This window comes from Taurulus bubalis, assembly GCF_910589615.1.
Source record: "Taurulus bubalis genome assembly, chromosome: 9".
Taxonomy (NCBI): domain Eukaryota; kingdom Metazoa; phylum Chordata; class Actinopteri; order Perciformes; family Cottidae; genus Taurulus; species Taurulus bubalis.
The window spans coordinates 9,143,492-9,158,283 of record NC_136597.1 but is presented as its reverse complement, the minus strand read 5'-3'; the positions used below and the strand labels follow the sequence as shown (position 1 = coordinate 9,158,283).

Genomic DNA, 14,792 nt, shown 5'->3' with positions numbered 1-14,792 from the left:
TTTAAATGTCTCATTGTTTGTTTCTTTTTTTCAGAGCAAGGAAATAGCCTTTCAGCTCCAGGAAGACTTAATGAAGGTCCTTAATGAGCTATACACAGTAAGTAGTAATGACTGCCCTTTTTTAACTAATGCAAGTTACACTGGTCTTTGCTGTGGTTGAGATGGGTTTAAAGGTTTAAACTTTGAAGCAAATAGACAGCTACCAAAGTGATAGCTCAAACTGTAGGCAAAGTCTGTCTAATCTCTTAAAAAAAAGAAAGAAATGCAATTCAAACTGAACTATAAATGTTATGTTCGCTTGACTCGTTACTGTTCATGTTCTCTGTTTAAATGGCTTTCATCAGCTTCAAAACTAATTCAAACACCAGGCGGTTGGAGCCAAATATCAACTTGTGGATACATTTACTTTAAAAAAGAAGTAAAAAAATATATAAAAAACGTACTTCTTTTGTTGCATTGTTGCCTTCATTCAAAGTTTACAGAAGCCTGGAGAGGGAGCAATTACATGCAACAAAGGCCCCCGGTTGGAATTGAATCAGGCATGTTGTGATTACATGGTATGCGTATATATATATATATATATATATATATATATATATATATATATATATATATATATATATATATATATATATATATATATATATATATATATATCTCCTCCCACAATACTGTATATATCCTGAGAGTCGCACAATGTTAAATGTAGCAGTGGCTGCAGACCTTTGAACCCAGAGGATTCATTATTTTGGGAGGGGCTTAGTAACATTTCACCAGACCATCAAACTAGCTGCAAGGCTGTAGTCTGGTTTCATCCCCTCTGTTCAATGCTTTTTCTGCCAGTAGTTCATGTGTGTTTGTGTCATCACACAATCGTGTCATTCCTCTCTAATGATCAATGTCACTGTGTTGACCCTCCTCATTGATCATCATGGTAACCTGGGAAGAAGTGTAGGCCGTTGTCACTTCCCAAGAGATTGAGTGAAAAGCAGCTCTGTTTGCTCATACATTACATTACATTTCATTTCGCTGACGCTTTTATCCAAAGGACTTACAATAAGTGCAATTCGACCATGAGTACAAACTCGGAACAACAAGAATCAAGAAAGTACAAATTCTTCAATACAGTTAAACCGCAAAGTGCTATCATTAAGTGCTACTAAAGTGCTACTACGGCGCTATCTTCTTTATTCAGACTCCAGTCACTCGCTATAGAGGATCACAGCGGTTACACTTCCAGTCAATGGCCGTGCTGCTCCAAACACAACAAACGTGTTGCTCCAAGCTCAATGTGTGCCACTCTCACCACAGTCCACACTCCACATTTGACCTGGTTTAGCCCCGGTGGGAAGACACACACACACACACACACACACACACACACACACACACACACACACACACACACACACACACACACACAGAGAGAGAGTAGCTATTGCATCAGACAGCCACAGTCCCGATGTCGACCTCCGCCAATGAAATAACAGGTCTGCTCCGTCTCTAAATATGTCCCTCTGAAAGAAACACCAAAGTAAGCACTGCAGCGGCAGACTCCAGACCAGTAAGTGAGGAGTTCAGGTCCCAAGGTCAGTCGCCCATCTCTAAACTGGTTCCAGTTAGGCCAAACCCCACCAAAGGCAAAGGGCTCCAGACAAATCAGGCATTGCTTCGTTGTTCCACTCGTACAGAAATAACTTGGTTTGGGCGAAAGATGTTTAGATTTTGAGATGGGTGAGTCTCTGTTTGGACTGAAGTTGAGGTCTTGTGCAGACAAGTGACAGCATATATCGGTTTTGAAGCTGTAATTTGTTGGAGTTGCTTAATTCCAGGTTAAACCCACGGCCTTTTCCTGTGAGTTTCAATGTATTTTCTGCCTTTTTTTTATTTCAGTTCATCGCATTTTGCCAGCTGCCATCGACTAAGACGTAGTACCTTTACAGAAGAATGTTAGAAGTTAGCTTGTATTTTGCAATTGCTACTTTGCAAGCTGGCAGCTCCAAAACATTTAACATTTGATTGATGCAGTTTTCTCTTTAAGTTTTATTCTTGTATGCCCTTCACCAGCATTCCGTTTGGTTAAATAATCTGCAGTGTCTAGGTGGTGGGACGCTACTTTCCACTGGAGTCCAGATGTTTTGTTATATAAAATTTTCATTTTAATGCATGTGTTAGGGTTCTCTTGCTGATGCCATGTTGGCATCATGGACTACAATATTTCTCCCACAGCCAGTGAATTATCTGCACTTTGCTCAGAGCCCCACATGTGTTCGTTCTCCCTCCTTCTGACGACGTGAGTCAGCGTTAGTAATAAGACGTTTATAGTCACTCGGCTCTCTTGAAGAACTCATTGTTTGTGTTTTGTGGGCGACCTGCTACTTAAGAATAGTCTAATGGGTCCATGGCGTATGTATGAGTCACGCTGTCTCTGAAGGTGATGACTCAAACTTGAAGAAATAGATCCGATCAAACGTTAACCATTCAGGTAAAGCGTTTCCCTTGACTAAATAGCTTCTGTGTGATGACATAAGGGACGGAAAGGTTTAACTTATTTGCTATTCCAGCCTTCACGACCATATTCTGCTTCATGTGGACCAGAAATTAATACCAATGGCTAGAGCCAGCGCGGTGCAACACAGGACAGAAATATTTAACTTGTATCGACTGCAAAGACGAGAGCTGAATCATCCCTCAAGGAGCCGTCAACCACGGTCTTAATGACCTCATGTGAAAACCGGAGGACAAACCCAGATCCTCTTCCTGTCTGTTTTTTTTCATTCTCCTCCAAACACAGATAAATAAAGTTAGATTTAGCTGCAGTGATTTGCGGGGTTGTGGTTGTATGAGCATCATATAAAGAAGCTGCAGAGAATCTGGCTTTGGTTTGTGGTTCAGGAAAAAGGCGAACCGCCTGCTGCGAGATGAGTTGAGTCGATTGGTGATGAATGAGCGGGTCAAAGGATGGAGCGCCTTAGTTGTGGGTTATGAAAGATTGGTCTGGACTATAAAGATGGATTATTCTGACCTTTGACCTCGCAGGAACTGACCTGAAGCTCTCACTAACACAGCCAGTTTCAGGATGTTACCTTTTGCCAAATCTTTAAGAGGAAATTATTACAAAGATGCCTTTTTAAAAAATTAAAATGTTCTTTGCAGTTTATTGACAGTTTTTTTTTTTGTCTCCAGGTGATGAAGACCTACCACATGTACCACTCGGAGAGCATCAGCGCCGAGGGCAAGCTGAAGGAGGCTGAGAAGCAAGAGGAGAAGCAGATCGGCAGGGGAGAGCAGGTCTTCAGCATCCGACTGGAAGACAAATACCAGAGACGCAGCTCTGTGAAAAAGATCGAGAAGATGAAAGAGAAGGTAGATTCACAAAACCGTAACCTTTTTAATCCAGTTTGGAAAAGTTAGTTAGTAAACACACCATTTACTTTTTCTTTTAGTAGTCTTGAACACCGATTTGAAAACTTCACAGCACGGCCTTTTCACAGATGTCTTGCTGACCCGAGTGAAGGAAAACACACTGAAAGCATTGTCGCAGCCAAAGAGCAGGCTTTGTATTCTCAGAACAGGCCTGCTTTCTGTTAAACCTCTGACAAATGATTTAATGGCTTTTTGAACACGACTCTTCCTGGAATGCATTTGAGAATCGTTAAAATATGAACGATTTGGAAGTGTGTCAGAGTCGGAGCCCATTGGTCAGTGGATGTTGACTGGCTAACAGCCCTGTGTTTGTCTGGTAGTGAGGAAGTGTAGCACAAAGACAGATGGCTCAGACTGAGGTATCTGAGTTGAAGTGAAGGACACGGGCTGTTTTTAGTTTAGGCGTTTCTTTTTTCTTCTGGTTTCCTTTTTTTTGGTGCTATTTTTAAACATAATGTAACTCATTTCTTCTCTATTGTTTATTAAATCTGTTGTTTTGCCGGTAATCCATTCTCTGCAAGGAGCTGCGTGCAGAGACATAAAAGCGCAATCTCTTTTCAAAAAGGCAATTCTCCCCTCATTAAATTCATCATCGCTGTGTTGTTGTCTTTTTCTCATTCTACGCCTCTAATTCTCTCATCAGCGTCAAGCCAAGTACTCGGAGAACAAGCTGAAGTCGATCAAAGCGCGGAACGAGTACCTCCTGACACTGGAAGCGTCGAACTCCTCCGTTTTCAAATACTACATCCACGACTTGTCGGACCTAATTGATGTGAGTATAAAAACCACGTGCTTTTGTCAGCCCTGTTCTGGAGGCAGCTTCAGCACAGGCTTGTTTGTCTCCAATGAGACTGGGAAGAGTTTTTGCTGAGGACATCCTCGCATAAGCGGAACACATATGTTTCATTCACCTGAGGGAGATTGCAGAAGACCCATTATTTTTTTCACGGACTTTTAGAATGGATTTAAAGTCATCAGAGGAGCAGAGACTGATGACTTTAGCTGCTGGGCCTGATATAAAAGAGATCTCTGGACACCAGACTGTGGGATGGAAATTGCAGTGCAGGGCTAAATTAAAGCATCTTATTAACTTTTGTGAGGACGACTAAAAAAAGGCCTTCTTTCTACTTCTCTTCATGTCATTATTGAAAGCCCCCATATTGTATTCAGTTCGACCGTGTTCTTTGTCACTGCTTTGAACAGAGTGTTTGTTGTTGTTGCTGTTGTCATGTACAGCTGTGGCTCGTCACTCCATTCACTACAGCAAGCAGTTTGTTCTGCCTGACCTTTTTCTGCTACCGGACCAACAACCATGACTTATTTATAATCTGGCTCACCTTGTTAGAGAAATAAACTCGCTGTGTCATCTGCTGTAGCATTTCTAAGTTTAAATGGGAGAAGCCTGGGGTTTTTAGCTATCGTTTTTGAGTTTATTATTCCAGACAGGACTGAAGGAGAAGAGAAATGCAGCCTCTCTCCAGAGGCATGCTGTGCGATGAAATTACCCCTCTCCCTGCTTTGCTCACAAGCCTTCATCGCACCAGAGTGTGCGTGTGTGGGATGTGCTCTGTGTGAGCTGTGTTGTGCAGGCTCACACACACACATTTGTTTATTGATGAAGGGGACTTTTTATAGTCAGAGTGTACAAGCTGGCTGGTAGTGGTATTGTTTTGCCTATCTCTCTCTCTCTGTGTGTGTGTGTGTGTGTGTGTGTGTGTGTGTGTGTGTGTGTGTGTGGGGGGGGGGCTGGGGCTGTGTGTTTTCCCAGGAGAGACCATGGCCACGCTTAGCTAGTTATTAAAACTCAGCATTAGTTCCTGGAGGTAATTCATGAACATTGCGTAACATAGAGGCAACACTGCTGACTCAGAAAGTGCAGGACTGTTTACGATGAGTGGCTCATATAATTTAAGACTTTAATTCATGGAACTATGTCTGTTTGTTTGTACTGACCATATGGAATTATTGGCTTGTTTTCCTCCTGTGATATATATATATATATATATATATATATATATATATATATATATATATATATATATATATATATATATATATATATATATATATATATATATATATATATGTTTGAAGATAATTTGGACTTTAGGGAAATCTATTTATTTATAAATTGAATAATTCATGGTGAAAATATTCAACAGATTGTCAATGAAAATAAAGAAATAATAATTGAGTAATCTGTCTAGTGTTGGTTGGTGTATCATGACCTGCAGGCTCACGTTGACTCTCTTCTTTCCTCTCTTCCAGTGCTGTGATTTGGGTTACCACGCCAGTCTGAACCGGGCCCTGCGCACCTACCTGTCAGCCGAGTACAACCTCGAGACGTCGCGCCACGAGGGTCTTGACATCATAGAGAACGCGGTGGACAGCCTGGACCCTCGGAGTGACCGACAGAGGTTCATGGAGATGTTCCCTACGGCCTTCTGCCCACCGGCAAAGTTTGAGTTCCAGTCTCATATGGGTGACGAGGTACTTAGTTCAGACCACATGTAGCTGGGATAAGGATATAAAGAACTGTATTTGAAAAAACACAAACCATACTCCTAAACCATATTGTTTCTAAGTCATCCACTCTATGTGCTGCATTGCAGACATTCTAAAGTGGATTTGGAGTTGATTAAAAAAGGTCTCAGACGTAATGAGGTCTGATTTCAGTGGCTTAAGTGCAGCATTTTACTACGTCTGTACTGCCGGATCAGGTTTTATGGGGCACAGAATTTGACAAATCATCTGTTAATTCTCCCCCTGCAGTCATGTAGCTCAACATGTTCAGAGTTTTACTGTTTGGCGAGCACTACCAACGCTGATATCACGTCTGTTAGCTGTTGTTGTTGTGTTGGCTGTCTGCATTCAGTTGGCAAACGTCACTGTGGTTTTGCGCTGTATTTGAAGAATAATGTGGACTCCGGCGACTTGTTTAAACCAGAGGTTACGTGGCCTAATGTTCCTGATCATTGATGATGTATTTCTGGTTTTTATTTCTTTTACTCCAGGTGTGTCAGATCTCAGTGCAGCCACCGGTGAACGGAGAGCTCATCCTGAGGTTCCAGCAGCTTCAGTCTCGCCTGGCTACTCTGAAGATAGAGAACGAAGAGGTAAATAAATAAACTCATGACACAGTAGAGAGACATTTTCTTGGCAAATTCTGAATGCCAATTATTTTAAAGTCAGACCCACCAATTACATTTTTTTGTTTCATTCTAAGAACTATATTTGATGCCATGCAAAAACATTTTGGGAAATTTTTCTTTCATAGAAAATTGAAATTCAATTGGAATTTTATAACATAACAGGTTCCAAATGTGTTTACGGTTGTTTCTATGTCTTGTTTTGGACTGTTGCAAATTGCAAGCCTGATGTCTCCTTCACTTATGTTGAATAATTTCCACACCGACAACATGTTGTTTGTGTCTGTGTGTGTGTGTGTGTGTGGGTGTGCTTTTCCGGTCTGTGCCGCTATGTGTGAGACATAAAATCATTTGACTGGCCCAAAATGTTTATTTATGAGACTGATCGGCTGGTCAGCGGTCGTCACCAATCAGCGGACAAACGGACAGTTTTCGATTGATTGGTGCATGTCAAAACTTTTAAAAGCTTTTAAAGTGACTAAAAATAAAGTTAACTTCAGCCAGAAATCATCCAAGGTGAGACAGAGGAATAGTTGCTGATGATCTCTGAAGAATCAAAGTTTTTGTTGCATATACACCCCACCGCACACACACGCGCACTCTGTATTTTCCTCTCTCTCATGCCCTGCAGGTAGCCATCAAACCCTCTCTGTGAAGCCTCCATTTCTGTTCCCATCGGTAGAATTCACTGTCTCGCTTTTATTTGCACAAATCTGTCCTGCGCTGCTCTGATACAAAGATGCGTCTCTGCATCTCTGGCTGTATTGTTTTAATCTCTCTGTAGCATGCTTGAGCATTGCAACATTGTTTTTTGTTTTTTTTAAACGTACAATTAAAGCCGTTAGGATATAAATACCATAACTGCCATGTATGACTGGGTGATATGGACAAAAACCTTCGAAAGGTGATTTCATATCTTGATAACTATATATATATATATATCACAATACAGCATGCTTTCTGATGATTCAACAACTAAATAGTCTATATGGAACGGCTGCATGGTTTTGTATTTTCTTGTGTGAATTGTAGACTTGACAAATGAAAAGTACTGAGTATTTTCTCATTTTATTAAGAACTCTAGTGCAAAAAAATCAGATCTTCTGAGAAATTTGAGTGTGTGTGTGTGTGTGTGTGCTTGTTATTATCAATTTAGACAATGTAATTGTGTGTCACGATATATGATTTCATCATCATTATCACATTGAATAATCGCGTAGCCTTACCGCCACAGTTTCAGAGTGCAATCATGTTCATTACATTGACTTTAGTATCTCGTCTAACCTCTATGAGCCTCTATGAGCGCTCACTGCCGTCTGTCTCTATCCTCTCTGTTTCTCTGTCTCCCTCCATATCAGTGCACTCTGTCTTTTATCCCACTACAAAGTCAAACAGAGACACAGGAGCATGTCACTCTACCTTCTTTTCATCAACTGTTACTTGAGCTTTCTTTTGATCATATTGTCGACACTTTGAATTTGACTGAAAATACATCGGATGGAATGAATGATGGTGGATATGATACCTGTATTTTTGAGCCTTGTGCTTATTACTAGAGCTCCCGTTGTTATGCGCGTGTGTCTCTGTGTGAGGGTATGATGACAAGTCCTGGTTGCTTCATGTCCTTGTCCGCCTGCCTCACTGAAGCGGATGTCCTGGTGGGTCAGAATTGGAGGGCGCTGCTGCCTTGTGTTAGGATCACCAGATGGCCTCTCTTCCCGGGCACAGCGTGCCAGATACATCCTTGAAAAATGAACTTTCAAAGCGCTGCGACGACCTACAAGCACGACTGTCCAATGTACAAGCGAGGAAAACGAGTCTGTCTTTATCCGGCCAGGAAAGGCTACAGGGCAGCGCTTAATAGAAGTGCAGCTGTTTCCTCAAACCTCTTTGACTCCTGTGAAACAGTGAAAGAAAACATTGCTGAATAATTTACTTTGCATCAGTGGTGGGTGGAGGGGAAACTCTGGATCCCACTTTTACTAACGGGTTGGGGTGAATATAGCTCTGCAGAAACTACAATTTAAGTTGTTTTTCCTTTTTTTTTTAAAAGTCTGCTCTGGAGGACGCCGTTGATTTAATCAACGGCGTCCTCAATTTAAGATTAAATCAAACGAGTGGCTCATCTTGTTTAATAATTTGCCCATTTAGATCGTGTGTGTGTGTGTGTCAGTCATAGTATGTTGAAAGCTATGGACTGCAGGCTGCCCTTTGAGCTGGGATGATGGATGTTGCAATAACTGTTAGTGATGCTGCCCAGAATAACATTGAGTTTAAAGTGCGGCGAATGGAGTTATGTTGGATTTTGACACGGCGCAGAAGTTGTTTTCAGTACAGCGATTGAGGACTGTAAATAAGTCTGATTGATACTCAGCTCCTGGTGGAGCAACATAGGAAATACATGAGTCATGGTTCTTTATTGAGAATAAACCAACTTAATTCGATCCCAGGGACTTTCTCCAGGTCTGTTGTGCAGCCACAGGGACTAATGGGCAGAGTCTCTCTAAGAGCTCCGTTGTAATTGAGCCCAGCAGTGAACACTGGTAACTATTCGTCTGCTGAATAATGGATAAACTCAACAGCTTTTTCACTGGGAGCGATTCTCTCGCATGCATGGCTCCTGTCTTCACGATGACAGCTGGGCCTCTCGCCTCCACGGGGGCCAAGCGGGATGAGGCTGCCAGGGACATGGGGGAGAGAGAGAGACCCAGCTCACTCGGAGCGTGTAACTAATGACTGTATGTCGTAGTATGTTACATTTTGTTGGCACCTGCCTTGGATAAAGCCACAGTGCATACATGTAAAGTGATGACGCAAGTGTAGTTTCGCCGTGTTCTCCGTCTATTGAAGGCAGCGGGTTGTTTTTCATTTTTGTGTGCAGACAACTGCTCCTTTGGTCCCTAAATAATAACCCCAAGCCGGTGATGTTTTTGAAAAGTTTAACAATCGCAGAATCCCCCATTTCCTTTTTGACGCTGTCATTAGGCGTGTTCAAACATGCAGTGTGTTTTTTGCTTCACATTTGGATGGTTGACACTCTTGCTACATCCACATTGTGCGCCAGAGCATGTGTGTCAGCACTGTAATCAATCAGTGCAACACATGAAAGAGATTAAGTCCACCTTGCCTTTTCAGGTGTTTTTTTTCTTTCCTTATGCAGCCCAAATGACTCACAGGTCAAACTGTTAAAAAAAAACAAGCTAATCCACTGTGTGTGTGTGTGTGTATATATATATATATATATATATATATATATATATATATATATATATATATATATATATATATATATATATAAAAATGGTCGCACAAGGAATCCACCATGTCCTTTCATTAGCACTGAGGTCAGACTTTCTTAATAGCTAAGCGATGGGGTCACTACCTCCTGAGTGGGGGTCCTCCTCCACCATTAATAATAATTAGCAGCGCTTCCAGCTGCGCCTCACTCCGGGCGTTCTTGACCTGTGGTGAACACACAGTTGAGCTGTTTTGGCCGCAGCACCTCCGTCCACCCTGGAGTGTCTCTATTGAATGAAGAAAGGCGTTTTGCTGAATTCTTCCTTTTCGAGGTGGTTGTTGTGTTTCTACATCAGCATGGCCTCTTTCTTTCTGCAGCTTTTCCACATGACTGATTCATGCTTGACAGTTTCTAGACTCTTCCTGCTTGCCTGTTTGTCTCCTTTTAATTTGATTTCATCGTTTTCTCTGTCTCTTCCTCAATCTCCTTGTTCTGCAATAGTTCAAAGCCCTTATGGCCCATATTGATATTATTTTAGTAAACTCATGGATTTAACTTAAGTCAATTAAAACAAGAGGCAGAATGGTCGCTGTGTTGACCCTTGATTGACCTTTCGTCTTTCCCCAACGTCTTAGCTCATACGTGCAAATAGAATAAATGAAGGACATTTGTAATCCTCACATACTGGCCATTTTAATGCTTTATTGGACTTTTTCATATAGATCACAATCGTATCATTGAGTATATGGGCCAGACTTGAGTCAACTTTGAGAATAAAGTTCCATACCATGAGATTTTTGACTCAAGGGGATGTCAGTCTGTCCACCACTTTGCTCCAGTGAAATATCTCAATAATTGGATGGATTTCTTGATATTTAGTATATACTTTCATGACCAGGTTTTCTATTATCAGGTCACAATTTTGATTTGATCAAGGTATTGCTGGTCAACCAAAGAGTTTACGACGAGGACGGTGAACATGGTAAACATCTTACATGTTGGATGTTAGTATTCAGCTCAAAGAACCGCAAAGCTTATGTGAAGCTTCAGGGAGCTGCTAGCATGTCTAAACCTTTTTTTTTTTAATGGTACAAATCCACTCCAATACTATTATTGTTTATCAAATTAACACTTATTCTTATAACGGCGTCATATTCTTTATTATTGAAGTCTCAGTTGGAACCAACAGGGCGCCTAATACTCTATTGTACCATCACTGTATCACACAAGTTCTTCATTTATAGTCTGCATGATCAATGTGTATCTGCTGTGGTCTCTTTAACCTTTTATGGAGCTGTGACAAGCTCATTTGCCCTTGTATTTTTGTCACATCCTTAATCATCTTAAATCGTCATATACTGAACGTAGTCACGGCCTGCTGCACATTCACTGGCTGGATACCTTTCTCACTAAGTGGCAGAGCACGCTCTGCAAAGTCCTGATGTTTCTAAGCTCCGGCAGAAGCTCTCCTGTTGACAGCGAAGAGGCGGTTATGGAAACAAATCTTAAAAGCCTGCGACTGAATACCATCTCCAGCAGAGATTGTTCACCTCGAGCCCCTCTTGACACATAGATTGTTTTGCCTGCGAGTCATGTTCAGGTGCTGGTGGATTTCTAGAAACTAGCATCTTGTCATCAAACACTTGCATTTTTCAGAGTGTCATGGGAGAGCAAGAGAGGTTTTTAGGCACAGTGATGATAAAGCCGCTTGGTATGTTGGGGTGATAGCATTGTGGTAGTGAAGAGATGACATCTAGGTGTTACGCTGGCTAGTTTGTGCAATTCTTCAACTCTTCTTCAACCGCTCTCACTTTGTGTCTCCAGATCAAGAAGACATCGGAGGCCACCCTGACCACGATCCAGGACATGGTGACCATTGAAGACTACGACGTGTCCGAGTGTTTCCACCACAGCCGATCAACGGAGTCGGTCAAGTCCACTGTGTCGGAGACGTACCTGAGCAAGCCCAGCATCGCCAAGAGGAGGGCCAACCAGCAGGAGACGGAGCAGTTCTACTTCATGGTGAGTGGAGATTACAGAAGATTATTTGGTGGTTACGGGTGAGCTAAAACAAAAGGCAACAACTTCAGAGATATCTTTTTGTTTCCCGTGTGAAAATAGAAACAAATCTCTCTCATAGACTCTCTTTGAAGCGTTGATTAGCTTTTTATACTTGGACGTTTTAAAAGAAGATGGAATGCCATAGTTTTCTTGTCTGATTTATATACTCTGTTTACTGTCAAATTAATCTAAACAATATGAACTCAAAGTTTTTATCTGGACTTTAAAAAGCTACATTTGTGCATGTAAATTCTGTTGGACTTAAAAGTCTGAGTCTCGTGCAATAAGACCCCTTTGAACTCTTTGATGAGCTGGCAGAGGGGTAGGCTAACTGCTATCGTGTTGCAGTCTGAAGATGGACATGCTCTGATAAAAGCTTTAAAAAGACTCTCAGCGTGTCCTTTGCCCGTGGCTTTCTTATCGTAGATTGCCGTCCTAAGAGCGGGTGCTCTGGCTGGCACTCCGGGCCGCCGTGTAATTACTTTCAATTCCCAACAGAAATTCCGGGAGTTTCTGGAGGGCAGTAATCTCATCTCCAAACTGCAGGCCAAACACGACTTGCTGAAGAGGACACTTGGTGAAGGTACAGTCACAACCCCCTTTACTTTAATACTCTACTCTCATAGCGCCCACTGTTCCTCTCAATGTCAAATCCAATTTTTCCCCAGTTTGTACGCCCAAAAACAGCCAACACAACCAATGATTTGTTATTGAATTTTCTTCTTGTTTTATTTTCTGCAGTCTTATATTGTATGGGCAAATTTCCCATTGTTTGACTGCTTTTCCCCAATACTCAAAGCTCCTAGATGGCAATCTGGGTTTTAAACCAGGCGAGCCAGAGCTGAGGGGGATTGTAAACTTATATTATCCGTCTTAGTGATTGATTTGCTCCCAACTTAATGGACCACTGTGCGTTAGAGTCAGTGGTCATTACAACGGTCCCTCCTTGTACTACAGTGAAGGGATCTCCTCGGGGCCTCAGCTAATCTGCCGTCAACCCAGAGGGCGTCAGTCGGTCATTGTTCTAACCAGCATTCCTGGTGGTCTCAGTCAAACTGTCCACTTAATAGCTAATGGAGCCGTGTGCTAACGAGGAAGAGGAAAGCCTCCTGCTTCTCCCACGCGCTCCTTAATCATATTGTCGTCAATGAGCTGGACTACAGCATGACTCACTCAGACACACAGACAGGTCAGATCCTGTTCATGGGAACAGCTGGCCACACAAACGTGTTCTCCAAAAAACATTTGGAAGCTATTATGTGCTTAATCTTACTTTGCCTCTCCAAACCTGTAACTGTGTGCGTTTCCATAATGATCGGTGTGTCTTTGTGACGACGTCAGTTGCAAACTGTGCGGCGAGCTCCGGATGTTTGTTTGTATTGTAATTGGGATGTTGCTAAAGTGTTGCCTGTTTAAGTCCCTGTGCAAGCTATGAGCCGTTCGTGTTTGTGTACGTAGAGGTGGGGGTGGCTGCTGCTCAAGAGGCCAGTGGTTGTGGACAGATTGCAGACTTCCAATGCTTCACTAGCCGTATGCAGAATGTGCTGCAGGGACCTTAGAAACGGGTCCTGGCATGTCCACACATCTAACTTCCCCTCACATCTCTCCTCTTCTCTCTCTCTTCGCCCGCAGGCCACAGAGCTGACTACATGACCACAAGGTAAAGCACACGCACACATCAGGACCTGTGCATATCCAAGACACGCATATCCAGTCTACTTTTCTTTCAACAGCGACAGAAACATTTGTGACATGTTGCAGACCAGAAAGGTCGAGGACAGTTTGCCTCTTGAAATCCTCATGTCTCTGTAACCATGAAAGCAGAGGAGTTGGTGGGACTCTGCGGGGGAAATAATAAACAAACAAAAAGACTAGAGAGCACTGAGCAGATGTGCCGGACTTCATGTTTTTTAAGCCACAAAAGAGTGAATAGGAACAGATGAGTCAGTTTTCCTTTGTCTAACTTTTGTACCTTTTTGAAAAGAGATAATATTACACCATTTTTCACAAACTTGATTTTACAAGAAATTTTTTCAGTTCTTCATGAGCGTAAACTAAACTGCTACGGAGCCACTTTAAAAATGTAATTTGATTATGATGTTTGTTTTTTTAAGCAAACTTATATTACTGTCATTATGACATATGACATATATTTTGTAGTTGGCATGATCAGATATTTAAAACGCCTTCAGTCACTGATTGAGCAGCAGAAAGGACAAAGTCCCGGACTCTTTTTATCTCAGTCCTACAGGTTACAAGAAACCAAAAGGCATTAAGTCACAAGCGCTTGTGACTTAATGCGTGCGTGCACACACATGTCCACACAGACTAATAGAGGCAGTCCCCCGCAGGGGCCTGTCACGCAGTAGATGCTGACACATAAGACACTCCCAGCGGGTCGGATATTTCACTGACTTGCGATATTGTGTGGAGAAAGAAAAGACAGGATTACAAAGAAAAAGTTAATTCATGGGTTTCAGCGGTCTCTGAAAATACCCTCATTCACTCGTCCATCATCTTGAGTCGAAGAGTTCTAAAGATTAGCCAGTCTCAACTTCAGTTCTAGTTTCTGAAGGACATAAAGGTTATTTGAGAATGGATAAAGTACTCTTACAGGAAAACTGTATTGTTTACTCATTCTAATGCATTCTTTGTATTCTAGACATCCCAATGGGCCATTCAAAACCCTCACCGGCACCCGGCGGGCTAGACCCCGCTCTGTTTTTAATGTTAGGTTATTTAATGGCAATTTGGAGTCATTTATCAAGGTACTCATTACCAGTCTGCCCGCTTGACATTGCTCCTCCTCCTATCTATTTTCTGTCTTGCTCTGGCTTTCTGGTCATTTTTGGTGGGTTCCCCCAAAGCACTTAAGCTTTGATTTATCTTTTACCAACAAACAACAACAATGTAGTTGT

The 14,792-nt window shown here is 42.0% G+C and overlaps 1 protein-coding gene across 4 annotated transcripts in view; it reads left to right on the top strand.

The window, feature by feature from the left end:
* Positions 1–14,792, top strand: part of srgap1a (SLIT-ROBO Rho GTPase activating protein 1a) — a gene marked incomplete at both ends in the record, with an annotated part of 74,441 nt that overhangs the window by 42,714 nt on the left and 16,935 nt on the right. For 2 of the 4 annotated variants that reach the window (XM_079224153.1, XM_079224152.1), the window contains 9 exons: positions 35–97; positions 3,187–3,366; positions 4,070–4,198; positions 5,695–5,916; positions 6,441–6,542; positions 11,638–11,835; positions 12,373–12,457; positions 13,507–13,534; positions 14,537–14,642. In XM_079224153.1, the coding sequence (XP_079080279.1) occupies positions 35–97; positions 3,187–3,366; positions 4,070–4,198; positions 5,695–5,916; positions 6,441–6,542; positions 11,638–11,835; positions 12,373–12,457; positions 13,507–13,534; positions 14,537–14,642 (1,113 nt within the window). The remainder of the gene's footprint in view (positions 1–34; positions 98–3,186; positions 3,367–4,069; positions 4,199–5,694; positions 5,917–6,440; positions 6,543–11,637; positions 11,836–12,372; positions 12,458–13,506; positions 13,535–14,536; positions 14,643–14,792) is intronic. The other 2 variants (XM_079224155.1, XM_079224154.1) reach the window with 1 other exon arrangement.